The sequence below is a fragment of the Molothrus aeneus genome, chromosome 3 (assembly GCF_037042795.1).
Source record: "Molothrus aeneus isolate 106 chromosome 3, BPBGC_Maene_1.0, whole genome shotgun sequence".
Lineage (NCBI taxonomy): Eukaryota > Metazoa > Chordata > Aves > Passeriformes > Icteridae > Molothrus > Molothrus aeneus.
The window spans coordinates 10,447,457-10,473,027 of NC_089648.1; the positions used below are offsets into that span (position 1 = coordinate 10,447,457).

The 25,571-nt window shown below is 48.5% G+C and overlaps 2 protein-coding genes and 1 non-coding gene across 4 annotated transcripts; all 3 read left to right on the plus strand.

The window, feature by feature from the left end:
- Positions 1-3,293: 3,293 nt before the first annotated feature.
- PET117 (PET117 cytochrome c oxidase chaperone) lies at positions 3,294-6,811 on the plus strand. Its single transcript, XM_066546254.1, has 2 exons — positions 3,294-3,407; positions 6,662-6,811. Exons 1-2 carry the CDS (start codon positions 3,312-3,314, stop codon positions 6,809-6,811), a joined length of 246 nt encoding a protein of 81 aa, XP_066402351.1. The 5' UTR covers positions 3,294-3,311.
- Positions 6,812-6,868: 57 nt separating this feature from the next.
- KAT14 (lysine acetyltransferase 14) lies at positions 6,869-25,195 on the plus strand. Of its 2 annotated transcripts, none has more exons than XM_066546250.1 (10): positions 6,869-7,325; positions 9,020-9,138; positions 11,645-11,766; positions 13,410-13,591; positions 14,110-14,529; positions 15,840-16,411; positions 16,912-17,048; positions 17,555-17,730; positions 20,798-20,988; positions 23,433-25,195. In XM_066546250.1, the coding sequence occupies exons 1-10, from the start codon at positions 7,070-7,072 to the stop codon at positions 23,604-23,606; spliced, it is 2,349 nt and encodes a 782-aa protein (XP_066402347.1). In that variant the 5' UTR covers positions 6,869-7,069; the 3' UTR covers positions 23,607-25,195. The 2 variants fall into 2 exon arrangements, with proteins under 2 accessions (XP_066402347.1, XP_066402349.1); XM_066546252.1 differs by having other exon boundaries at positions 14,113-14,529.
- On the plus strand, positions 20,474-20,636 carry LOC136555300 (U1 spliceosomal RNA). The gene has a single exon (XR_010783458.1). It is a non-coding gene; the product is annotated as a U1 spliceosomal RNA (small nuclear RNA).
- Positions 25,196-25,571: the final 376 nt, after the last annotated feature.

Below are 25,571 nucleotides of genomic sequence, written 5' to 3' on the forward strand. Positions count from 1 at the left end.
AACATTTCCTGCAGGGCCGGGGTGGCTGCACCAGGGCCATGAGTGCCTGCACCACCACAGGCAGGTCCATCCCTGCTGCGGAGGGACAGGAATAATTCTGTTTCTGGGAGGGGAAAAAGTATCACGGTGAGATAAAAGTGCCCACAACACGGCAATTAGCTCTTTTTGCTGCTATAATTAGCACTGCCATAAGGAGAAAATCGATGCTAACAGCAGCAGGCACAGCCTGCCCCCTTCCCCAGCCCTGCCTCTAGCCCAGACCTTGGCAGAGCCGTGCAGGCACCCACACCCACACTCAGCCACGCTCAGCTTCACAGGGCAAACGGAACTCGCTGATTTCAGGTTTTGGCTTCCTTTTGTCTTCTTTGCCACTGAGGCAGGCGAGCCCCTGTGTCCCCGTGGAGAGCTCTGGGTGTGTGCAAAGTTCCCCGTGTGAGCACACACACAGACAGACACACAGACACACACTGGGAGGGAGAGCTGCCTCTGCAGAGAGGGAAGGATAGCCAGCACCTCACCAGAATGCTGGGAGAAAACCCAGAAAGGTTTGTGAAAATGTTCCTTGAGGATGGTTTCTGAAATTTTTATTATTATTTTTTGTTAGCTCGCAGTTTGATTAGAGAGGTTGGCTCCTCACATTACACAGGGCAAAGGGAGCAGGAAGGGGCTGTGGCTCAGGACCAAACCTGGAAATATGGGCTGTGCTCAAACTTTTCTCCCTCCCCTTCCACATCTTGCATGGGGTTTCCTTAGGCTTCCGTCCTTCTCTTTTGCCACAAGTGAGCAGCCCGTTTTCTGGATTCTCTGGTGGCTCATACAGGCTTGAGCTGACACTGCCACCCCTTCTCCTCTCAGAGTGACCACCCCTGCCCCAAAGCCTGGCCAGAACTCCTCCTGATCCACCAGAACGGCTGGAACAGGGAAACAAACATTGGAGTCTTGCTGAGACAGGGCCTGCAATGCAGCCCTATCAAAGAGGGTGCCAAATGCATGTGAAAGAGCGTGGAGGGTGGATGAGGCATACACGGGTTGCACAAGCTAAATTTTCTTTGAAATCTGGGATAGAAATGTCCCCTAAGGATGGACTGCAGATGTTATCCGAGATCAGTATCCAGATCTGAGCTGTTTGCCCAGGGGGAAAATGGCCTTGAGCTTTCCAGTCTCCTTCAGGTGTGACCCAACCCTTTTCCGCCTGGCGGTTGGCCCCACCTCCATCAGCGCCGCTATTCCCGGGTCAGCTAAGGAGGAACCAGGCACGGGAAAGAGGGCACCAAAGCTCTGGGCATAGCACAGGTTTCGCCAGCAGAGAAACCCTCCCGATCCATCTCTGCCTCAGCCTGAGCCCATCCTCTGCCTCTCCGTTTGGGAGTCTCACGGACACAGCCACCAGGCTTGTGTTTGTGGGGCTGAATTCTTCTCTCTCGTGTTCTCCTGCCCACCAACAGCTGCGAAGGTTTTCCCCAGCAGGAAAACATCCCCCATTGGTGCACATCCATCCCCTCTGGGCACTCCTGCCCTCCCAGTTCCATCACATCACTTCCCCACTTCTGCAGCCAGGCTGAGAAAGGAAAATGGGATTTAAACCAGACCAGCTGCTAATCCGGGCCTGGGAAAGGTCTCCTCTCACCTCAGAGCATGGAAGGGGGCAAAGCAGAAGAGCAGGGTCAGGGCAGAGGAGCTGAGCCCTTGGGAGAACGGGAGGAGCAGGAGGACCTGCACCACCAGGGCAGAAACAGATTGTGAAAGAGCAGCCTGAATGCTCCCTGGGGATTTTAGCCCCTCCAGGGATTAATGACAGGGTTGGGTAGAGTTGGGGGAGCTACAACCTTCCCCAGTGCCAGGGGTTCTGTGCTGGCTCCCATCCACCAGGCTCCACCCTGTTCTTGGCACTCCAGTGGCCTTGGACCCCTCACATGCACTCATGCACAAACCCTAATGAGAGGAAACACAGCACCGTGAGCACAGCCATGAGACTCGATTGGATATTATCATCCCCACTAATGTCACCTTTCACTTTAATCACGTTCATTCAGCAGAGAGATGGAAAGTATTATGAGGAGGGATCAGTCTTGTTATAGATGGATAATGAGATGATTGGCTCTTGCAATTAAAAGATAACTATTGTGTGAATATTAAGAAAAGCTTTAGTGATGAATAGTTATGTTATTGTAGTTTAGATGTCCTCTGTTCTCCCCATAGTTCCCTTTTCCCTGCTGTATTGTTGCCATCAGACAGCCTGGGCTGTCTAGGACAGGTACAAAGAAGGCTGCACATGTGTCCCTGGCATGGGGCAGGTGGGAATGGAAAAGCTTGGTGCTTAGGGGCTGGGCATGGCAACACCTGAGCTTCACTCCAGTGAGAAGAAAGCAGTCTCCACCAATAAATGGCAAAGAAGAGCTGACTGACAGACTTTGGGAAGGGCCAGGACTGGCTGATGTAACCCCCAGGGGTATAAAAGACTGAGCATCCATCTTGAAGACAAACTGACCACGTGGAATGCACGAGGGGCAGTTCCCAGCGCTGCAGCTTTTTCCTTATGTAGTGCTTTGTTGCATTTTTGTTAAGGTTTAATAAACCTCTTAAAATTTTCAAAGTGAGCAGTTGTCTCTCACAGCCCAATGTGTGTTTGATTTCCCTCTTCCACTGCAGACAGGGCTGAGGATGGAATAATTCTGTGTTCAGAGCACGAAAACCTGGCAAACACGAGGCCTTAAGGCCACACACTGAACAATGAGAAGAAACCAAACAATTGAAGAGCAGCTTTCTCCAGCTGCTTCTCCCATGCAATTCGGCATTTCTGGGAGAGGACAGCGCAGGACTGGTGGTCTTCACTTGACAAAACCAGAAATGTTTCTTGCACGCACAAGAAAATTCCATTTTTTCGTGTTGGCTGCCAGGAAACTCCAGGGAGCAGCCCCAGGAGACGCGGGCACAGCTGGGCACCCAATCCCCAGCGGCGCTGAGGGAACAAAGGCCCGTTTTTTGGGGTTCCCGGCCAGCAGGGAGCGAGTTTAGCACCCATGGCAGGGTTTCTGGCCGGCAGGGAGCGAGTTTAGCACCCACGGCAGGGTTTCAGGCCGGCAGGGAGCGAGTTTAGCACCCACGGCAGGGTTTCTGCCCGGTCCCGGAGCAGCATCGCCCGGGAACCGCTCCCGCCTCCCGCCGCCCCGCCCCGCATCGGCGCTCGGCTGCTCGGGCCTGGCTCGCTGCGCTCGGCGCTCGACAGGGGCGGGGCGCGCCGCCTCACGCTCTCCCGCTCCCCCACCCGCCCGGCGCTTCCCCCGCCGCGGCCCCGCGCCGCCCCGCCGGCCATGTCGCGGGGCTCCCGCCTGGCGCTGGCCGTCTCCGCGCTGCTCTCCGCCGCCATCGTGGCGGCCGTACACATCCAACAGCGCCGGGAGCTGGAGGTGAGTGCGCGCCGCGGGGGGGAGGCGGCGAGCGGGGCCCCGCGCCGGCCCTCAATGCGGCCCCGCCCACCGGCCCGGCAGGCCCCGCCCCCTCACCTGGCGGCCCGGCATGCCCCGCCCCCACCCGCGGGCTCAGCGGAGCCCCGCCCGCTGCCAAAAGCCCCGCCCACTGTCAAGCCACGCCCCGTGCTCCCGCCTGAGCCCACATGTCCCTGCTCCATCCCTCCATCCATTCCTCCTTTCCTCCTCCCATCCCTCCATCCATTCCCGCAGCTCCGGGCCCTGCCCGCGCCTGAGCCGTGCCCAGCCCTGGGGGCTGCGGGCACTGTGCGTGCCCAGCCCGGCTCCCAGAGGCCCTCCCTGCCCAGCGCTGCCCCCGATGGTGCTCTCTCCACAGGCCACCCTTTCCCCGCGTTTTCCTGCCTTGGCCCCTGTGCTTTCCCTGCTCTTTCAGCTGCTCCAGCTCCCCAGTGCTGTCCTGTGCGTTTCCCTGCAGGAGCAAATAGCAGCGGGGAGCTCCAGGTGAGGCTCGCTGGAGGTATTTCCTGCCCTCTCCAGCAGCCAGCATGGAGAGGGGATGTGATCCTGCAGCCTCTAGCCAAGGTCACCCCCCTGGCAGTGTTCCCAGGGCTCTCCCCTGTCTGGCTGTGCTGTCCCACTAGTGTGCCCTGTTTTTCCTCAGCCCCACAAATGCAGCCTGCTGGAGGACAGACAGCCCTGTGCTGAAGGACAGACATCCCTGTGTTGTGCCATGCCCCTGCTCCCCTGTTCTGCCAGGGCAGGCACAGTGCAAGCTGTCAGAACCACCACGTGGTGATTGAACAGGGTAGTTCTCTGTGCTATGTTTACAAGAATCGGGGAATTCCTGGCAGGCCGCCTGTGTGCCGGGGATCCCACAGCCAAAAGGTGTCAGCTATGACCATGGTGAGTCCTAGAGCAGAGCAGTCCTGCATGGGACTGGAAGCTGTGTGTTCGTGTAGAGCTGTGCTGTGTGGGCAGTGATGTGCTGGTTTGGACCCTGCTGATGAGCCCAGGGTTATATGAGGGCACACAGCTGATCCTTCTCCACCAGAGTTCAACTTCCCAATCCATAGCTCAGCTCAGCTGGCTGTTGCTTGGACTTTATGATACATTCTGTAATTAGAGGATTGTACTTTCTTCCCCTCAAGAGATTGTCTCTCAGTGCTTGAGAGGGATGGAATTTGGAGGATGAGAGTGGTCTGGGTACAGGAGAGGCAGGTTTGTGTGAGCAGGAGTGGGAGAGCACTCTGAAGGGCAAGGAGAGGATGGTTGGGATCCTGGAGTGGCAGCCAGCAATGGCTCTGCACTTCCAGAGCTGATGGATGTGCTGGGTAGATCACCTAACATATTTTGGGTAGATCACATCACATTTGTGTAGCTGTCTGCTCTCTCGTTCGTGCCTGCCTTGAGGCACTGAGGATCTGGCAGGAATAGCTGCTAAATGCTCCTAAACCGAACTGCAGCTGCAATTAATGGCAGCTGTACTTTGAACATGTGCTGCAGAATAAACATCACCCTCGGCTGTTTCATGGGACACCTGAACCTCGTGGATCTTTTTGACCCACATCCCATTGTAGGCTAATACCTATTCAGAAGCTCCAAGGCTCAAAGCTTATGTTTTGTAAATTGAATCTGAGATTTTCTTTTTATAATTCTTCATGGCCAAGTCAAGCAGTAGTGGCTTCATGTTCAACAGATCCAGTTATTCAGATAATGGAAATCAATAATGTGGATATTTTACAGTCCTGGCACAGAAATGATTTCAAGTTTATCTTTATGCAGATTAATAAAGGTTTGACTTTAATGAATTGATGTGCCAGGCCCAGAGTTCTTTGAGATTGCACATGCTTTTCATGCCTGCAGAAGACAAGTAGGGCTAACTTCCAATAATAGAGGAAGATGAGAAGATTAAGTTTTTTATTTCAGGTCTTTGTCTCAAATTCTAAAGGTGTCTTTTGCAAAATGTGCATTTTCAAAGCAAATACATCCACCATCTGAAAGATTGCAGTGTTTTGTGGAGGAAAAAGGATTACATTCTTGGTGCAGTTGATCAGTTACCTTGTATCTCCTCACATCTTTATTGTTATTAATTAACAGTAACATAATAATAAGTTCATGAACTTTGCATTCAGTTTCAAATTACTGATTTCTAGTAATCAGTGATTACAGTAATTTGTAGCCTGAGTTCAGTTGATGGAAGCTGGTGGGAAGGAGCAGGTTTTATTAGATTAATTTCTGGAGAGTTTTGATTATTGGCAGACACGTGTGGCTGTGCATTTTCTAACAAGATAAAATTATTTCTTAAACAAAACCTTTCTGTTGATCTTGACAGGAGAAATGATTGCATTTGAAGTGTGCAGTCATTGGCATGCTAGGTGAGGCATTAAACCCTGTGATAACTTGTTAAATAATAGTCACAGACATCCTCTCAAGTGACTTCGGGGTCAGCTTTCAAATAAATTATTTGCAGGTGCATTTTGGCATCATTCAAAGGGGTCAAAAATCATTGATCTTTCACCTAATTATCAAAGTATTAGAAATGTCCAGGTAAGAGAGAGAGAAGCATGTGGAGGAAGCAGCTGGGATTTTCTTAGAGCTTTTCCCACCCATTGAGGGGTGGCACCCCAGGTTGAAAGCTGCTGGTGTTGTGTTGCACGTGATGTATTTATTTATTTATGTGTCATATATTTACATGATTTATAACAAACATTTTGGCTAAAGGGGATATTTGTGAGGCAAGTGCTTTGCTTTTTCAAGAGTTTGGCATAAGCAGATTGTGGATTTGTTTTTTTAAGATTAAGACATGAGCAGAAAGAAGCAAATGAAGACACATGCCAGTTTTTCTTAAAATAGTTTCCAATTTGTCACAAAACTGCCTCCGAGCAGAGAAGTTTTGAGGAGCTCATTCTGATTTGGTAAAGATTTAGGCCAGAGATGACAGGGATTTTTTAGATCACATCCATCCTGCATGGCACGGGAATTACAGGCTCCGAGCATTTATTTGCTCAATAGCTTTGTCACTTAGTAAACCCAACCATCTGAAGTGAGTGTAAATAAGGCGCTTTTTGGTGTAGTGATTCTGGATATTGGTGGAGTGATTCTGGATATCCTGAAGATTGCAGCCACGGTGAGTTGCTGTGGGAAGACCCTTGCGGGAGGGGTGGAACCCGGGTGGGGTTGGTCCCGATCAGCGCCCCCCGGGCTGTGATAAACCCTGTCCTTTGTGTTTGCAGAGGCTGCGAAGTGGCGTGGTCAGAGATCTCGAGCGTCAGAATCAGAAAAAGGAGAACATTCGCCTGTTAGAAGAGCAGATTGCTCTGACAAAGCAGCTCATTGAGGAGAGAGACAAGGCGCTAATGGAAAAACGTTCCCAGCAGCCCTAGGCACAGGCCTGGCTCCTTAGAGGTTTGATTAAAGACGTTTGGAGGGCGTTTGCGTCTCACTCCTTGCAGGTGTTGTAACAAACAGAGGTAATCTATCAAAGACTGCTTATTTTGTATCAATTATAATCCAGCCTCTGCAGCTGTAGGGCAGACACAAACCCATTTGGTCTGCGATCGGTACTCGCACTGTGGGGGCTTGGCTGTGCCGCGTCCGAGGCTGGGGAGGAGCAGCTCATTGTCGGGCAGGCTCCCTCTAGGATGGCCAACAACGTTCACATGGGTGGGCTGCTCAGCCGCCACGACGATGAAGCCACCAGGACCTCCACCTCCGAGGGGCTGGAGGAGGGCGAGGTGGAAGGGGAGACTCTCCTGATCGTGGAGTCCGAGGACCAGGCTTCCGTGGATTTATCGCACGACCAGAGCGGGGACTCCCTGAACAGCGACGAGGGGGAAACGTCCTGGATGGAGGAGATGTCCTATTACTGTGAGAAGTGCCAGAAGTGGATCCCAGCAAGTAAGGCTGTGTGGTGCTGGCCGTGCTGGGTGTTTGCGAGGTGTTTGTGCTGTCCCGTGTTCTTGTTTCGCACCTTGTTGGGCTGCTCCCCGTCCTGCCTCGGTGGGTGATGCCTGAGGGCAGGGGCTGTGTTAGACACTGCCGTCCCAGAGCTGGTGCTCTCCGAGGAAGTCAAACTGTCTTCTTCAATTATTAGAGAACATCAAAGTTCAGAAATGTGCCCACCCTCACAGTTCTTGCAGCTGTTTGGGGGCTTGGGCCAAGCGACCTGACCTCTCTGCTCACTCAGATAGTGATCCTTGCTGTAAAGCTCTGGGGACGAAAAGGACTTTTGTGTGTTACATTTTTCCCCTCTCTGCTGATTTGTCACATCTGTGGAGCATATGGCTAACCCTCAACTTTAATGTTTTCCCAATAATGTGAATTTAAATTCGCTTACAAACATGCCCAGCCTTCAGCAGCCAGCCCTGGGGGGTGTTAGGAGCAAGCTGCAGAATTTGTTGCCTCTCCTCTGGCACAGATATATGCTGTTAGGGGTGTAACAGACAGCTTTACATTCTAAATTCTGGATTATCTGGTCTGTTATTACACTTAAGAGCCAGATAGTGATAAACACCTTGGCTTTGGTGTTTTGTTTTTCTTTTTTTTTTTGTTTGATTTGATTCGGAGGTTTGTGGGGTTTGTTTATTTGTTTGTGGTTAGAAATAAGGAACTTTTTAGGTGGCACCTGCCGTGCAGATATGTCAGAGCTGCCCTTTTTGCCTTCTTAGGATTTGCTGAAATTTAGAGTGTAACAATTTCTTCTCAAGGTATGTTAGTGAATGTTTAGGTGTTAATGTAATGAAACCAGCACCAGACTATTTAATTACTATGTACTAAAGGGAAATATTAATTTGAAATGTATTAATAGAAAAAAATGAAGCAGAGTTTAAAGGTAGCATGAGCTATCTCACGTGGAGCACTTGATTTAACACTCTCACTTGATTTAGCACTCAACTTGTTTTATTTTACAAACATGCTCCTCTCTGCAGTTGCTGTGGAACAAATCCAAGGAGCAGAAAAGGCCAGTTGCAAAGCAACGGTAGCCACGTACAAACGTGCAGAGTAAACGAGCTGCCAAAGGGAGATACTGTGCTGTTTCCTAATGATTCAGTTCTAGAGAGTCCACATGTCTCGTGTGAAAGTGGCCATTGCGCTCAGGCAAATAATCACTTTATTACAATGAATTGCCACCTAGAAATTCTCTTCATTTACCAAGTGTGAGGGGGTTTTCCCCCCATCAGATGCAGTTGCAACTTGAATTCTGTAATTCAGTATGGAAGCAGGGTATCCATATGTTAAAAATTATAAAATTATACATTAAAAAAGACGACATCCTTGTAGAGAAACATCTTTTGGGTGGGACTTTCCAGAAACACTCTAGTCTTAACAGTGTTTCTCTGTCCTCCGGTGTCATTTTTCAATTGTTCATGTTTGTGTAAATTAACTCCTGGTGAGTGTAGAAGCCCTGATTTCTTTTTCCTCTGCTGTAGAAACATGGAATTAAGACCTGTAACTTTGGTTGCATGGGGGTTTACAGGTGGTTCTGTAATTTTTGTTCAGACAAACCTGATCTTGGAAGAAATTCAATTTTCGTTTGCAGCACTTCTTCCTATAAAATGGCCAAAAGATTGACTTTGACCTTTTCATTTTAGGTCAACTGAGAGAACAGCTCAGCTACCTCAAAGGAGATAACTTTTTCAGATTTACTTGCTCTGATTGCTCAGAAGATGGGAAGGAGCAGTTTGAACGCCTGAGATTAACATGGCAACAAGTAAGTGAAATGTTTGTGCCAGCAGAACAGCCGTGGGACTTTCTGAAATTGTTGGTTGTTGTGTACATGCTACCTGGAAAAGGAGGATCAGGTATTGGTAACAAAGGACCATTTGCATGAACTTCAGAAATTAATTAGCTGAGGATTGCCTGCACATGAGAACTTCAGCATTTGGCAGGGAAATTGAAAGAGAATAATACAAACCACATTCCTTTTCTTTTTTTTTTTTCCCTTCCCCTTATGTTGCTCATGAATTCATGGCTTCAAGCAGGTTTGGAAAAGCAAAATAAATGCAATTTGGCTTCTAGGCATGAACAGTTTTTTGTGTCTGAGAAAATGTAAAACTGGTGAGGTGGCAACATAGAAACAGAAAGCTTGCCAGCTCCCTGGGTATAAAGCTCCAACCTGGCTGCCTGTGCACTAGCTGGAATTCACTGTTCCAGTCATTTGCACACCTGAGCAATCAAAATAACATAACATCTGTTTGCATTCTTTGAGCCTGTAATGGTGTGTTGTCCCATAAAATATCACAAGATCAGCTAGGATGGAAAAGACCTTTGAGATCATCAAATCCACCCCATGACCTAACACCACCTTGTCAACCAGACCATGGCACTGAGTGCAGCATTCAGGGTTTCCTTAAACACCTCCAGGGATGGTGACTCCACCAGCACTCTGGGCAGCCCATCCCAATGCCCAGTCACTCTTTTTGTGAAGAAATTCTTCCTAATGTCCAGCCTGAACAGATCATCTGGGGACCTGTCCCATCTGAATCCATGCTGTAGGTGCCAAGTGATGGCACTCAGGATGATCTCTTCCATAACCTTGCCAGGCACTGAGGTCAGGCTGACAGGTCTGGAGCTCCCTGGATCCTCCTTCCAGCCCTTCTTAGGGATGGCTATCACCCTGGCCAACCTCCAGCCATCAGGTACCCTCTTGGTGAGCCAGGACTGGTGGTAAATGATGCAGAGCAGCTTGGTGACCTCTTCTGCCAGCTCCTTCAGCATCTAGGATGGATCCCATCTGCTCCCATAGTCTTGTGAGCATCTGAGAGGCTCAGCAGGTCACCAGCTGCTTCCTCCTGAATGACAGGATTGTTATTCTGCTCCCTGTCCCCATCTTCCAGCTCAGGAAGCCACCTGTCCTGAGGACAAGCTGTCAGACTGTTGAAAATATCAGCCTTATTGGCTTTTCCTTGATCCTTACCCATAGGCACTCAGCCTTATTGTCATGTAGGGTAATTTGAGACACTGATTGTAACTCCTGCACTGCTTTCTTGTGGTGGCCAGTGCAGGGAAAAAGGTTAGTTTAGGCAGGGCTCTGTGCTGGCAGACTGGCAGAGTTTCACCAGATTCCAGACTGGGAAAGCAAAGGCTTCTGGCATTGCTCAGGTCTCTCCAGAGTGCCATGGGGAAGGGGCAGACAAAATGAAAATGGGTGAGGAGGAAAGCTGTGACCACCTCCCTGGGCTTCCAGCAGCCAGAGCTGCTGCTGCTGCTTCTGGGTAAGTGGAATTGAGAGAAATGGTCCAACTAACTTACCTGAAGCAGGAAGAATGGGCACAGTGATTTCTGGATTTTTTTTTTCAGAGTATGTGGCCTTAACAAATCCATATCTTCAGCCAGTTGAAAAGAGGATTATTTTTGACATCCTGAGACATTGTCCCACGTGACTTTAAAACGCACAAAATCCCAGTTATCAAACTGAGAGGTAGAGATAGGGCGAAGGGGACGTTAAAACTGTCCACATTTCCTCATTTTGACAGCTTTGACAATGCATCCCAGAAAGCCAAGGTCCACTGTGAGGAGACCCATCTCCCTGAGAAAAGCAGATCTCAGACTCCTCTGAGGGTGAAATGCAAGTTGTTATTGGAAGTAGTGCCAAACCAAGGCTGTGTGATTGTTGAAAGGTGATCCTAGCCTGGCTGACTTTAGTTCTGTTCTAATAAGTTAATTGAAATTATTTAAGTAAACGTAATTAACAGTTGGTCACCTAGGATTTACTCAAAGGAGATGAGATATTTTTCAAAGCTGCCCTTTAGTTTGGGTATGTAAAAGGTCAGAGTGAGTGTAGTTGTGAAGTGTGTGAAAGACCATTGTCACAGTGTTTCTGATGTATTGGATAGCAGGATTACTTGTGACTTTCTTTTTATTTATTTGAAAGACTGTTTCCCTACCTCCACATTACATTCAGACCCCAGCTGTACTGTAATTCATTTATACAAGAGCTGCACAATTCTTGTGTCTCAGCACAAACCTGCATAACTAGGCAGCTTGTTATTCCCCTGGGATGGAGAAATCTCTGGAAGAATGTGCATCTAACAATAGAAAGACAAGAACAGGCAGCACAAAACCAGGAAGATGGATTGCAGAAGTTGCCTATGAGATGTTGCAAAAATAAGATATTTATGAGGGAGCAAAGATCTGTGTGTGTGTGGCATCTGTGGGGGTCTGTTCAGCAGAAAAAGCAGAAGGGATTCACTTGTGTCCAACACTTTCTGTTCCAGGTTGTCATGTTGGCAATGTACAACTTGTCTCTGGAAGGAACGGGCCGGCAGGGGTACTTCAGATGGAAAGAAGACATTTGTGCTTTTATTGAGAAACACTGGACTTTCTTATTAGGGAACAGGTAAAGACATGATATTTTCCTGAGGGTCTGGTTGGTGAGTCAAAGGAATTAAAGCCTGTTATACAGATGGACAAGAATCCTGGTTAATTTGGTGACATCTCTGTTGAGCCTTAGAAGTGATAAAAAGGGAGGATTTAATATCGAAAATGTGAATGCAGTCATGGGGGTACACTTGAGAAAGAATTGCCAATTCTTACTGGGGAAAAACAACCCCAGGAATGTCACACAAAAGGAATACAAATGCATGTATTTTGGATTATTTCTTATCTTCCTTTAGGCAGCATGTGAACCTGCAAAGAATTGAGTTTTTCTAAACAAGTCACAATGGGTGGGCTGATCCTGGTATTGCCAAACTTTAGGAACAGAAATGTGATCCAGCCAAGTTCCTTGGCTATAAAACTTGCAAAGGACCAAGTTCTTCAAGAAGAACTGAGCCTCACCTTTTAGATTGTTTCAGATCTTAATGAAATGGCTCTTACATAGTAGGTGTTAAACAACTGAAACGTTTTTCACACTGTCAGAGTAGGAGCCCCTCTGGTGGAGGGTAGCCTTCATTTTCCAGGTGAACAGCACATTTCTTCTGAGCGTGCTGAAGCTGTCAAACCCAGGCCTCACTGTTAATGTGTGTGCTGTGAAGGCAGGGAAGGAACTGAGCAATCCTTGGAAGTTGTAGATTTGATTGACTTCACAGCTTCTTTTCTTCCCCAGGGATTTCCTCTGTCGTAAGATCTGGCCTTTTTTCCTACCAGATTTGGTCTTGGCTTTGCTTTCAGTGCTTGTCTGTGCCTGCTTGCTCTGTTCTCAGAAATGATGTTAGCATTTGTCCTCTCTGGAAGCCACAGGGACCCTGACAGGAGGGCAGCTGGTGGCCCATTGTCCCTCATTCAGGGAACCAATGCCTTCCAGGGTTTGCTGCTGCCTTTTGAGACTTGCCCTGGGAACTGGGCACTCCTTGCTCTGATTAAAATTCAGAGAGTGATTCCTGGCCTCAGACACAGCCTTCCCGCTTGCCTGGACAAGCCACTGAAGGAACAGAGACAGCTGAATCGTGTGTGCAGCAGTACAAACTGTGCAAAGATCTTCCCTGGCATACTGAAGTGCAGTTTATCCAGATTTACTGCAACACTCCAGACTTTGAGCTGCAGCAGCTGGGTTTGATCCCCCACCTTTGGCGTTCAGTCCCTCAAGGTGTGTAAGGGCAGCGCCTGGGCAGCAATGAACACCAACTCAGCCAAGCCTTGGCAAGCACAGAGGTTTCTGCATATGGGGGTGTGCAAAGGCAAGAAAAAATCCTGAGATTCTGGACAACTCTGCTCCAGGAGCCTGACTCTCCAAAGTCCAAGGGAGTACCTCAGTTATTGGCTACAAGGGCAATTCTTCAGTACTTCTTCTCACCTCTTCTCTAAGTGACATCTTAGTTAGCCCTGTCCCCAGTTCCCAAAGGAACTAAAAATGCTCAGGCACCCAATAAGAGTGCACTGCCCAGCAGAGGGAAAGGCTTAAATGCAGCTCCCTGCCTCCAAGGGGCCAAAAAAGTGCTTCAGGAGTAGTTCAGTGATTGTGTGTCAGAAACACTCTGTCCAGGATGGAAGCACAGCTGGTGAGTGGGGACCTAAGCATTGTTTTCTTCTCTCCCACCACAGGAAAAAGACCTCAACATGGTGGAGCACAGTTGCTGGCTGTCTCTCTGTGGGGAGCCCCTTGTTTTTCCGCTCGGGGGCACAGGAATTTGGAGAACCAGGATGGTGGAAGCTGGTTCATAACAAGCCCCCAACACTGAAGCCTGAAGGAGAGAAGCTGTCAGCATCTGCACTGAAGGCAAAAGGTACCTCTGTCCCCAGTAGTGTGTAGATTCCTTGCTGGGCCAGAGCTGGGAGATGTGAGAGAAGTTCAGTTTAAACCAGTTTGTGGACAGCTCCTTAGTTTTCTTCTGCTGTAATGGTTGACTGAAGAGAACTATGGGGCATATACTGTAGAGTGAGGGGCCTGTTATATTTTATTACTTTTTTCCATTGTGCTGACTTACAGGGTTTTGAGGCTTGTGCAGAGTGGTTTTCTTTGGGTTATTTTAGCTGAAATCCACAATTTCCCCACTTCTCTTCACCCTGGGGAATGTCTTTTATCTTTTGTCACTAGATGCAAATTCTCCTCTGTGTGGAGGAACAAAATTTGGGCTTTAACGAGGCTTTAGTCATACACTGGCTTAATGCTACGTGTCCCAGAGTGAATTTCTTGGTCACTTTGAAAACCCCATCTTTTAAGCTCAGTAGTCAGTGTGATTTTGACTGCACAGTATGAATCCGGTGACTGCAGGAGCTCAGAATAAGCAAACTCCTTCTGCAGCAGCTTCCAAGCCCCCGCTGGATCCCATCATTACCGTGGAAGGCCTTCGGAAGCGCGTGAGCCGCAATCCAGTGGAGTCAGCCATGGAGCTGAAGGAGAAGAGGTCCCGCACTCAGGAAGCCAAGGACATTCGGAGAGCCCAGAAGGAGGCAGCCGGCTTCCTGGACCGCAGCACCTCCTCCACGCCCGTCAAGTTCAGCAGCCGCTGCCGCCGGCCCGACATCGTGCTGGAGAAGGGAGAGGTCATCGACTTCTCCTCGCTGAGCTCGTCCGACCGCACGCCTCTGACCAGCCCCTCGCCCTCCCCGTCCCTGGACTTCTCGGCTCCCGGCACGCCCGCCTCGCACTCGGCCACCCCCAGCCTGCTCTCGGAAGCGGATCTCATCCCCGACGTCATGCCACCACAGGCGCTCTTCCATGGTAAGAGCCACCATGGGCTTCCTTCAGTGATGCACTGTGTGTGCTTTTCTGGGAATATATTGTAAAAAGGAAGCTCCCAGTGCGGTGCAGGATCCTTTCAGGATGAGATGGAAAGTAACTGGCAATATTCTGTCTTAGCTGAGAGTGAGAATTAACTGGTTTTCTGTTGCAGCCTGGATAGCTGCTAGCATAGTCCACTTGTGGTGTTACATTTTAGTTAAATGGTTTGCTCTGTCTCACCCCTCGAAAATGTATGGTTTATTCCAAGGCTGTGATCCTCCCCTGCAGTATCATGTATCTGTAATCCCCTTGGCCCAAGCCTTATTCTGTGCCCACTTTGAATCTCCCTGTTAAACTGTGTGAAGGAGATGAGAAGCCTCTTAGCCCTTTGCTCTCTCTTGGCCTCTTTTCCTCCTAGGCTCTCCCTCTCTCCCTCCCCCTTTCCCCTCAGAAACCATGCTGCTCCCAGGGGTGGGACCCCCAATAAACCCTCATCTAATTAGCACCCTCAGAAGCTGTGTGGTCTCCTTGCCTGCCTGCTGCTACCAGCAAAACATACAGCTTAGGGAGCACCCCCCAACGAACTGCATCAGTTTTCCATAGTTTTTTCACCAGCTTCTAAGGTCAGAAGAAACCCCCATTGTTGTTTTCTGAGAGATCCTGAATAAACAGTGGGTAGACTTCACACAGCAACTGCTGGATTTCTCAGCATAAGCATTTCACTGCAACACAGATAACACTGTTATCTGTAGCAAGCCTAGTTTTGTCTCAAGTGTTTTTCATGGGAGAAATTTTATTCCCATGGTAATATCCCAGTATTTTATAAGTTTGATTGTGCTGATTAATGGATGCTAAATTTCAGTGAGATTGCAGAGCAGTGATACAGGCTGAATTAGCTCAGTTCCTTAAGGAGCCAAGTCTTCTGGGTGACGGGAAGAATAGTGAGAGTGTGCTAGCTGAAGATACAGCTCACCAGCTTGACTTTTTCGTTTCCCAGCTTTGGCAAGTTTCAGCAGCTTAACGTTCCTCAAAGAACATGTGCTTGCAGCTCAGGAGGGGCACTGTTTCCAGGTGCCAAACTACAAGACACTTTAGGAGCAGGATTGATTCTGTGTCCTGAAATTGGACTCCTTTCAGCATCTCCCATCCAAAATCTGGAGATCTGGTAGTACACAGAAAATGAAATGTGTTGGGTAAACCCACATTATTGTTCCTTACCAGGAAAATGCTGTGATAACCGTTTTTGAAATGAGACTTTGATGTTTAAATTATTTTTTCTTTCCCTCGAATTATTTTGCTCTGTCCTACAGATGATGAGGAGATGGAAGGAGATGGAGTCATAGACCCTGGAATAGAGTATGTGCCCCCTCCCAGTGGGACAGCTGGTGCTGGCACCATGATAGCAAGCAGGAAAAAAGTGAAGACAGCTGAGCAAATCAAGCAAGAGGTGGAGAGTGAAGAAGAAAAAACAGAACGGATGGAAGGTGACAGTGAAGATCCTGAAGAGTCAAACACACCCTTGCAGGTGAGAGGACGAGACAAGGGGAAGTCACAGCTGGAGAAGGATGCCAAACCCAGAGTTCCCAAGCACACCTCAGTTAGCATCTATGAGGAGAAGCTGCTGCTGAAGAGACTGGAAGCCTGTCCCAATGCTTTGAGCATGACCCCAGAGGCCCGGAGGCTGAGGCGCAAGCTGCTGGTCAGGCAGGCCAAGAGGGAGAGAGGGCTCCCACTCTTTGACCTGGACCAGGTTGTGAATGCTGCACTGCTCCTGGTTGATGGGATTTATGGAGCCAAAGAAGGTGGTGTCTCCAGGTCCCCAGTAGGGCAAGCAACATATAGAACTACTAGCCAGGACTTCAGGATCTTGGATAGATACCAGGTGGGTGTTCCCAAATCTAAGTTAGCTTTTGGCACTGGTTATTTTAAAGCTTTTGCTGCAGCCAGCAGTGTCACATTGAGGTTATCTGACCCCTAGAGTGAAAAGGATCACGTGAACAAGACTCATTTTGGCTTGTGGCTGTGTGCCCACCAATGCTCTCCTAAGTCCCTTTCTTCTTGGGACATGCTGGTTCAGCACTGCTATCTGTCAGTGTCAGCACCACAAATGTCACCGTGTTTGTACTCCAGCCCTGCCCAAATGCTGGTGCTGGAGGCCTGGAAGTACCCAGACAGGTGGGTGCTCTTCCATGTGTGTAGGAGGGAGATGACCTGCAGCACTTTTAGGTTTGGGTTCCAAATCTGGGAGTGCTCAGCAGAGTCCAGAGGTGGCACCACCGTGCTCCATCCACCCTGTCACACTGAGAGGCCCTTACTGTCCCTCCATGTGTTCAGTCTCTGCCTGACCTGCCTGCAATTGTTGTGCCTTTGTTGTGCATGCAGACGATGCTGCCCGCCACGAAGGGATACCGCCAGCAGACAAGCAAGTTCCTGTACCGCCTGGTAGGCTCGGAGGACCTGCTGGCAGACCACAGTATTGTCAGCCCTTACACCTCCCGTGTCCTTAAGCCTTACATCAGGTACAGAGGGTCTGAGCTTGCTCTTGGCTTGTGCACCGCCAGCCCACGGAGAGGACACCTTTCTTGGGCAGTGCTCCTCACTCCTCCTCAAAGTACAACCCAGTGCACCATGGTAACCCTGGAGGGATAGTGTTGGATTTAGCTGAGTAGTGAACGGATTGCATTGGGAAGGGGAATCTCCAAGAGGGGGCAAGGGCAGAGAGGGCGTTGCTGTAGCCATTTAAAGCAAGTTGCACCTGCTCTTGGGTCAGAGCTGTGATTTCCTTGCTCAGGCTGTAAGGAAAGACTGGCTGGACGTGCTGTGGGTCTGGCAAGTGTCCTGGCCTCTAGCACAAGGGTGTTTTGGCTGAGCCTGGGGCTGCTTCCCCATATGAATGGGAGACTGTTCTTTATTTTCCTAAAGTTGAGCATGACAGAAGATATTTCATGGGCAGTACCCATTTAGCTGCAGTGGCAGTTGTTGTTGCTCACTTGCTTTTTGTGTTTCCTTTTCACTTTTCTGGCAGACGTGATTATGAGACAAAGCCTCCAAAACTCAGGCTGCTGGCAGAAATCCGGGCAAATCCACACAGGAATGATCTCAACTGGAAGGCTGAGCCAGAAGCACCCATTGATTACTGCTATGTTCGCCCTAATCACATCCCCACTATAAACTCCATGTGTCACGAATTCTTCTGGCCTGGTAAGATTCCTCCAGTGCTTGGGTTTCCAAGAAAGAAGTGGTATTGTTCAGAAAAAAAAAAATGTTCTTGAGCCAAATTTTATTTCAGTTGGTGTCTGGCTGGTTCTTAGACACCCCTTATCTGATGTTACAGGAATGTGTTTGAGGTGGAGGCGTGGATTTGGTGTCTTTGTCTCTTGAGAAGAACTGGGCAATTAGGCCCTAATTAGCACAGCACTTAGAAAAATAGGTGCTAATAGGAGTTGTAGGTAGGTTAGTAGTTAACTAAACTTAAGCGTCCAGTGAAATGTTTTGCAAGAATCAGGGGTTGAAATCAACAGTTTTATACCAGAGATTACTGTTCATTACCTTTGTGAGAAGGTTTCTTCCTAGCAGCCATAAGCTGCATATGTCAGAGTGAAAGTTGGGAAGTCGTATGAGGAGTGGCTGAGGTCACTCGGTCTGTTCAGCCTGGGGAGGAGGAGACTGAGGGGAGACCTCATCGTGGGCTGCAGCTCCCTCAGGAGGGGGAGCAGAGGGGCAGGCACCAATCTCTCCTCTGTGATGACAGGACCCAATAGAATGGCTCTGAAGCTGTGTTAGGGGAGGTTTGGGTTGGGAATTAGGAAAAGGTTCTTCTCCCAGAGGATGGCTGGGCACTGGAACAGGCTTCCCAGGGCAGTGGTTGCAGCTCCAAGCCTGCTCCAGAGGAGTCTGGACAACACTCTCAGGCACATGGTGTGATTCTTGCAGCTGTCCTGTGCAGGGCCAGGAGCTGAGCTCTGATCCTTGAGGGTCCCTTCTAACTCAGCTTATTCTGTGATTCAGTGAACTGCTTTTACAGCTGTAGGCTCTGCTGTGATGTCCTTTATTTCTTCAAGCCTCCGTGGGAAGGTTAGGTTTGTGTTTTTCTGTGTCCTTTCTGGAACTGCAGGTTCTTTGGGGACAATGGCCACCCTTTCTGGGGGCGGTTACAAGGCTGCACTCTTTAGTTGTTCTGAAATAATAACAGGGATGTTCATCTGCTGCATGCATCAGCTTCTGATCAGCAAACAACGCAGCAGACTAATTTAGAAAAGGCCAGTGCAAACAGTACACACCTTTATTCCAGGTAATTGCTGGCTTTGTGTTTTGATTTGCTGGTGGTGATTCAACAGGGCTGTAGTTCAGCAGTGCCCATGTGCCCCAGTCAGGATGGGAGCTCTTTTTGCTTCTCATTATGCAAATTGCACAGTGTGGGGGGAAACAACCTGGCACATCTTTCCTTTCACGAGCTGTTTGAGAGCTTGTGAGACGCACTTGCAATCCCAGCAGAGGCTGAACCGCTTTGTCATAGTCTCTCCTCTCCTGATAATGCATTTGAAGTTCTGGCCAAGTTGGGTTGCACCTTCATTAAGTTCTTCAGGACTCACCCTGTTTTATTTAACATAAGGAGCATGGGTGTGTTCCACCCAACTGTGAACTGTTCATCATTAAATCAGAAAGCTGACACTCCTGTCAAGTCTCCAAACAGGAATCCAAATCTTTTCCATGGTGAAAAAAATTCTGATGCTGGGATATGATTGTTGCACCTTGGTTCTGTTTAGCAGGAGAGGGAAGTGAGGAAGTGATGCAGAACATAAAACCTGGATGCAAAGGGTTTAGCTGGTACAGCTTGGGGGTGGGAGGCAGGGATATGCAACTGGGTGAGCATCATTAAGCCAGCACTTAGTTCTTTTATGCCTCCAAATCCTTCCTTTCAGAGCTGTTCTTGCCTCTCCCAAGGCAGAACTAGGTTTCCAGGTAGAGAGATTCCCAGGTGTTGTTTGTCTCAGTGCCTTGGTGCCCTAACGGGAAACCTCTCCCTGGCAGGGAGTGTCTCCAGTGGTGAACCATCCTGAGCTAAGCATCTCCCTACAGGAGAAACTGCACCCCTGCAGAGGCACCTGGGGCAGTGAGTGTTCTGTCCAGACACGCTGCAAGGCACTCCACAGGCAGGGCAGCCTTGCCTTAATTAACACAGCTCCCTATTGCCAATCGATCCCTCCCACGTCTCGCTCCACCCAGCCTACTCTGGAGCAATAACTCACCCATTTCTCTGTGCCTGGTGCCTTCTGAAGTCTTGTCTCTCACCAAGAGGGATTGCTGGAAAACACACTCTGCTGTTTTGTTACCCTGTGTTCCAAATACATTGCAATTGCCAACTTGAGGCTGAAGCAAACGTTTCTGGCACATGTCCTCTGTGTCTTGCATCTCATTTTGGGTCTGTCCACACAAATTATCGGGCAGTCAGTCTTCAGTGCCTTGAGCTGCACTGCTTGGTACTGAAGGCTGTGTGGATACTCTAGGACTGCAGCAGCACGGTGATAAGGCAAGGTAACAAACTCAGAGTCTCTTTCTGTGTCCAGCCTCTGACTCACACAAGCACCACTGCCTGAGAGGCTACTTCATCCCCAGATAAGAGAATTTGCATGCTAAAAGCAAGTGTTTTGATAGCGTTGGAAGCTGTGGTCAGGCTCACAGTGCAGCTCCACAACCAGCTGAGTGTGCACAAGAGACAGCAGTAAGAGCTGCAGGGTGGAGGAAAAAGACAGAAACCATAGCAGGCAATGCTAGCAAAGCTGAAGCTCAGTTTCATGCATACTGCATAACTGAAGAGAGTTAAGTTTCAGTTTCATCCTTGAGTCATTTGAAAGGAAATCAGCTTTGTTAGTATTTCCATGCAAGTTTCCCTGCTAAGCAGATACTGTTTTGTCTGTTTTGTTGTATCATTTTTTCCCCTTGCATGCTTACCTGGCAGGGGAGGCACCAGAGCAGGCAGCTGGTTTTCCCAAGCCAGGGTTCATCCCCTGCACTCGGGGTGTCCTGACCCCTGGGATTTCCCAAAATGTGGGAAATGTGGCTGCATCATTTGTAGTAACAGAGGACTGCTCTAGCAGGGACCTTGGACTATTCTGTGTTGCTGTGGTCTCTTGCTATCACAAATTTGAAATAAAGGAAAAAAAGAAGAGATTGAGTGTTTCTAAAAAGCCTTAAACTCCTAGATTTGAACCACACTTTTCTTTTGGTTTGCAGTGCTTCCAACTGCTGTTTCTCTCTTTCTCCCTAGGAATTGATTTGTCAGAGTGCCTGCAGTACCCAGACTTCAGCGTTGTTGTCCTCTACAAGAAAGTTATCATTGCCTTTGGCTTTATGGTGCCAGATGTGAAGTACAATGAAGCTTACATCTCTTTTCTGTTGGTGCACCCTGAGTGGAGAAGAGCTGGGATTGCAACCTTTATGATTTACCATCTTATCCAGGTAATGAAATGGAATCATCCCGTGAATCTGCCAAAGAACCAGCTCTCATTTCTTCCTTGTGTGCACACCTGCAGATATTGGAGAGTAAGAGCCCTTTTTGTGAGTGTTTATGGGAGGGGAATAGCTCCTGCTTTGGAAGTCAAAATGAGTTTAGGAAAACAGCCATCCTGGTCATGTCCTCAGAATTAGAGGGATCCTGCACACTTCAGCTGTCTTGGGGTTAGCTCTGTGTTCTTCAGTGCTCAGTACTTTGTGTACAAGGGATACTGTGAATGGGGGTTTAGGGAGGAAATGAGGTAAGAGTGGGCAGGGTCAGTTAGAGTTATTGCAGCTTTCTTGACTACACCTGGAGGTTATTCCATGCATTAAATCACTTACTGATCTCAATCACTCACTTTCACTCTTATCCTCTGGTTCAAATACAGCTGAGTTAATGATGGAGTGTTTGCAACCTCATTGTTTAAAATGGGCCTTGTTCCACAGGGATACTTGGGAAATTAATCTCAGCTGACTAAACGGGTGATACTAAAGGAGTTGAATAACAGTATTCATTCAGAGATTTAATGAAGTTTAAGTGGTCTTAATTCCACTGACTTTCTTGAATTAAATTGCAGGAAAGGCAGCTTAACTGTGAGTAAAGATGAGTAAGATATGTTTTTTACAGAGCCCAACTCCACAGTTTTACCACTCCCTGAACTCTCTTGGCAGAGCTGCTGATGGGAAACATTGTAGTCAAGATGAGCTTCACTAACAAAAACTCACCATTGAAACTGTTTTATCCTCTTTCTTACTTGGCTCAAGCAAAGTAGGGAGTGCTGGCAGAGCCTTGGGGAAAGTGATCCCTGGTTTGGAAAAGCACTTTGTGCTCCTGGGCTGCCCGAGGGTAACTCTGCTACCTGCACAGCTCTCTGCAGTGCTGACACAGGCCTCTCATCAATATTCTTTAAACTCACCCCTTGCATTTCCCAGGCAGCTCTGTGTCAAGTGTTGAAGGAAATTGCCCTCAGCTCAGTGTGTTGATGTGAGATGTCAACACCCAGTGGGAACAGGCGCCAAGGTTTGTAGGGATCCAGCAGGTGGACTCTCAGAGACTTCCCTCTCCAGCAGAGTGGGATGCTGGAGTTGGCAAGTCAGCCACAGAAAATGCTCACACCTTTCTGTAGGATGTATCACATCAATTAACCTAATCCTGCTTGCATGAAGTTCCCTGTTGAGAAAAGCCAAGCAGATTTGAGAGATCCGAGTCTGATTAGGCACGCTAGCAATGAGAGATCAGCACTGTATGTTTGGCTCACATGAGGTTTGTTTTGCCATTGCTGCCCTTCTGGCAGTGGCAGAAGGGCTTTAGTCCTGTGGAACAGTGGTGGTTGTGACCTTCTGTTCCTTAGTCTCCAGCCTCCTTGGGCTTGGGGTCTCCTCTCTGTAGCTTGAGACACTTGGATGCTCTGCTTGGATTAAGAGTAGGTGGCTGACTTTGGGATCAGTGTGCTGAATTTGGGGCTGAATTCTTGGGAACAGCATAACTTAACAGGAAAATAGTTTGATGCAAATAGTGGTGGCTGGTTTTGGTGTCAAAATTTATCCTCTCATGCATCTGTCCTAGAGGAATAAACTGCATTTTCTTAATGATCTCATTCAAATTTTCTTTTCCCCAAAACAGCTTCCAATTATTTCTTTTTTTCCTTCCCTCCCTAAATTCCTGAGAGTTTTCCCCTTGAATGTATTATCTTGGAGATTTCCTAGAGGGTATTACTGTTCCTACTTTAGAGTTACCATGCACTCAATATACATGGAATGCTATTAAATCACTTGATGAAAGCAGAAAATAAATTATTTCAGCATCTTAATCAGAGTGTTGCTGGTTAGAATAATTTAGGATCTTCAAGGTAACTTCAGCCATGCTATTATTTGCTGTCTGAACTGAATTTCTTGCCTTCTCAGGAGGCGAGTGCTGTGCCCTGAAGGATGGGAGAGGAGCTGGGTGGGATAGGCAGGAATTCCAGCGTGACAGCACAGAGGTGCTCAGGCGGTCCCAGAGAGCTCAGCTCTGTTTGCTGACAGGGAGGAGTGCAGAGCCTGATCCTCTGGCATGTTTTGTCTTTTCTTCAGGCCATTGTATTTGAGATCAGGGCTGTACACCAAGATTATTTTTAATTAACAATTACTTTAGTAATTTACAATGGGCAGATGACAAATTACAATCCCAAACCTTTCATTGTCGGAGAATCCACGTTTCCCAGAAACAAAGGCTCGGAGGAGCAGCAGCAGCAGCAGCCCTCCCTTTGCTGTTGCTATGTGTGGTAACTCCTGTGACTTTTCTCACATTTCCTCAGTACCTTGGATCCCTGAGCTGATGAGTCTGCTCACCTCCGCATTCCCCCAGAGGCTGTCTCGTTCTCTTGCAGTGATATCTCCTTTTTGTTCCTCTCCCCCTCCCTTGGCAGACCTGCATGGGCAAGGACGTCACCCTTCACGTCTCTGCAAGCAACCCTGCTATGCTGCTCTACCAGAAGTTTGGATTTAAGACCGAGGAGTACATTTTGGATTTTTATGACAAGTATTACCCCTTGGACAGCAAGGAGTGCAAGCACGCCTTCTTCCTCAGGCTGCGGCGCTGAGCTGCGGGAGGGCTCTGGGGAAAAGCCCAATCCATCCAAAAAACTCCCCCAGCTTTTGGTGGAGGATGTTGGCTGCCACAGGAGAGCTGCAACACGCTGGTGTGTTTATCCCTAGGACTTTGGATGTCAGCAGTGAGCTGTTGTGTGTGGAGAAATGCAATCCAAAAGGATTGATTCCTGTGCTCCAAGGGGAGAGGCCTGGAAATGCCAACTCTAGGCTACACTGAAACCACTGGAAAATTAAATTCCTTACAGGGCCTTTTCCTGCCACTGTTACTTTGGAGAGCCTCATTAGCAAACAAAAATACCAAACAAAAAAGTGTTTCTCACTTCAGAGGGGCCCCATGGATTTCAAGTTTTGAAACCTGTCCAAAAAATGTTGCAGGTTGTTTGTCTCTGTTTTTGTTTGTTAGCAAAAAATGAACACCTAAACCATTCAGTGTTTCTGTGGTTTGATTGCTTTGTTAGGAACTGTCTTGAGTCTGTGAAGGGACATAAGGTATTGGTGCCTGTAGCTGGATGTTAATGTTAGGAAAGTTCTGCATATGCCAGAACCATAGTCCTGGAACCACGTTTCAGGAATACTGAAGGATGTGTGCATTCCTGTTATCCCAAGTGCAAGGCTCAGAGGAGACTCCTTTGTTTTGCCCCTTCCCTTGCCCTCCCGGCCCCGTGCTCAGTGTGGTTCTCGTAGCGCGCCGTGTTTTGTGTTCAGGAACGGTGTCAGGTGCGTTTGTGTCTAGGCAAGGCAGGGCACCACAGCTGCCAGATCGGCTCTTTGAATCCTTCCACCTCTCTGTGGTTGTGGGTCTGCAGATCAGCCCTTTGGGCACACCTCTAGCCTCAGAGCAGCCTCACAGGCTCCAGCACCCACCTCCTCCTGCCGGCAGAAACCCAGAGCAAAAGTCAGTGGGGATGTTTGAAATGCTGATTTGTAGAAGCAGTCTGCTCGAAGCTGGGAGGGAGGAGGAGAGGGCAGAGGTGGTCCAGATCTAGGTCTTGGAAGCACCTAGGCTCACCTAGCAAAGAATAAATAGAAATAGCCAAGAATTTAAAAATACAACCTCAAACGCTTTCTCTGGTAGTGGCTCTTGTCCTTTTCCACAATGTAGCAGCTTCTCTCTGCTTGACTTGCAGTGCAGATGAACAGAAAGCTGCACAGACCAAAGGCCAGGCTGGGCATTTTAACTACAGCTCACATCCATTGGGATGGTCCTTTTACATCCAGCCCACAGAGAGCTACACACCAAATGTGACTTCTCTGTCCTTAATCTGCTGTGTGTACCTGCTGGCTACCTGACTATAGCAGTAATTGCCTTAGTGGAGTCTACATTTTGGTAACAGAAGAGAAAGGGACACATAGTATGTTTTAATATAGCCAGTGTCCATCATCACCAACACAAAACCAGTGGTAGTGGAAAGGAAAACCAGCCCAGCCAAGGGTTGTGTGCCCGAACATCCATGCACATTTCTGCCTGTTTTATGACTGTGAAAATTTTCAATGTTCTTAATGTTATGAGTTAGCTGGAATTTGAAAGAAAAGAAATATATGTCTTTATGAATGGAATTAAAGCCCTTCCCTTGGAAAAGCTTGTCTGTAGTCATACTGTTTATTAAGGTGTCTCTCCATCATCTTATTTCATTGGAATCTAGCAAACTCCAGTATGGCCATAAGAGGATATGTGTGGGCAGCTGAGCAAGGCAAGAAACTCATTTCCCTACGGGCACCCCCAGAGCAGGCACACACAGACAGGCCTTAGCAAGCTCCTCCTTTCCAGACAGAGTTAGGAAATGCAAAGCAGTCTGAAGAAGATCATGGTTGTGCATTGTGTTCTCAAAGGTGACCATGAAGATCTTGAGGACCACCTTGCTCTGTGGCTTTGTCCCTCAGGGACTGCCAAGTGACAACGCTGTTATAACAGCCCTGTGTCACCTGCTGAGCTGCAGCCACCTTCTTTTATCCAG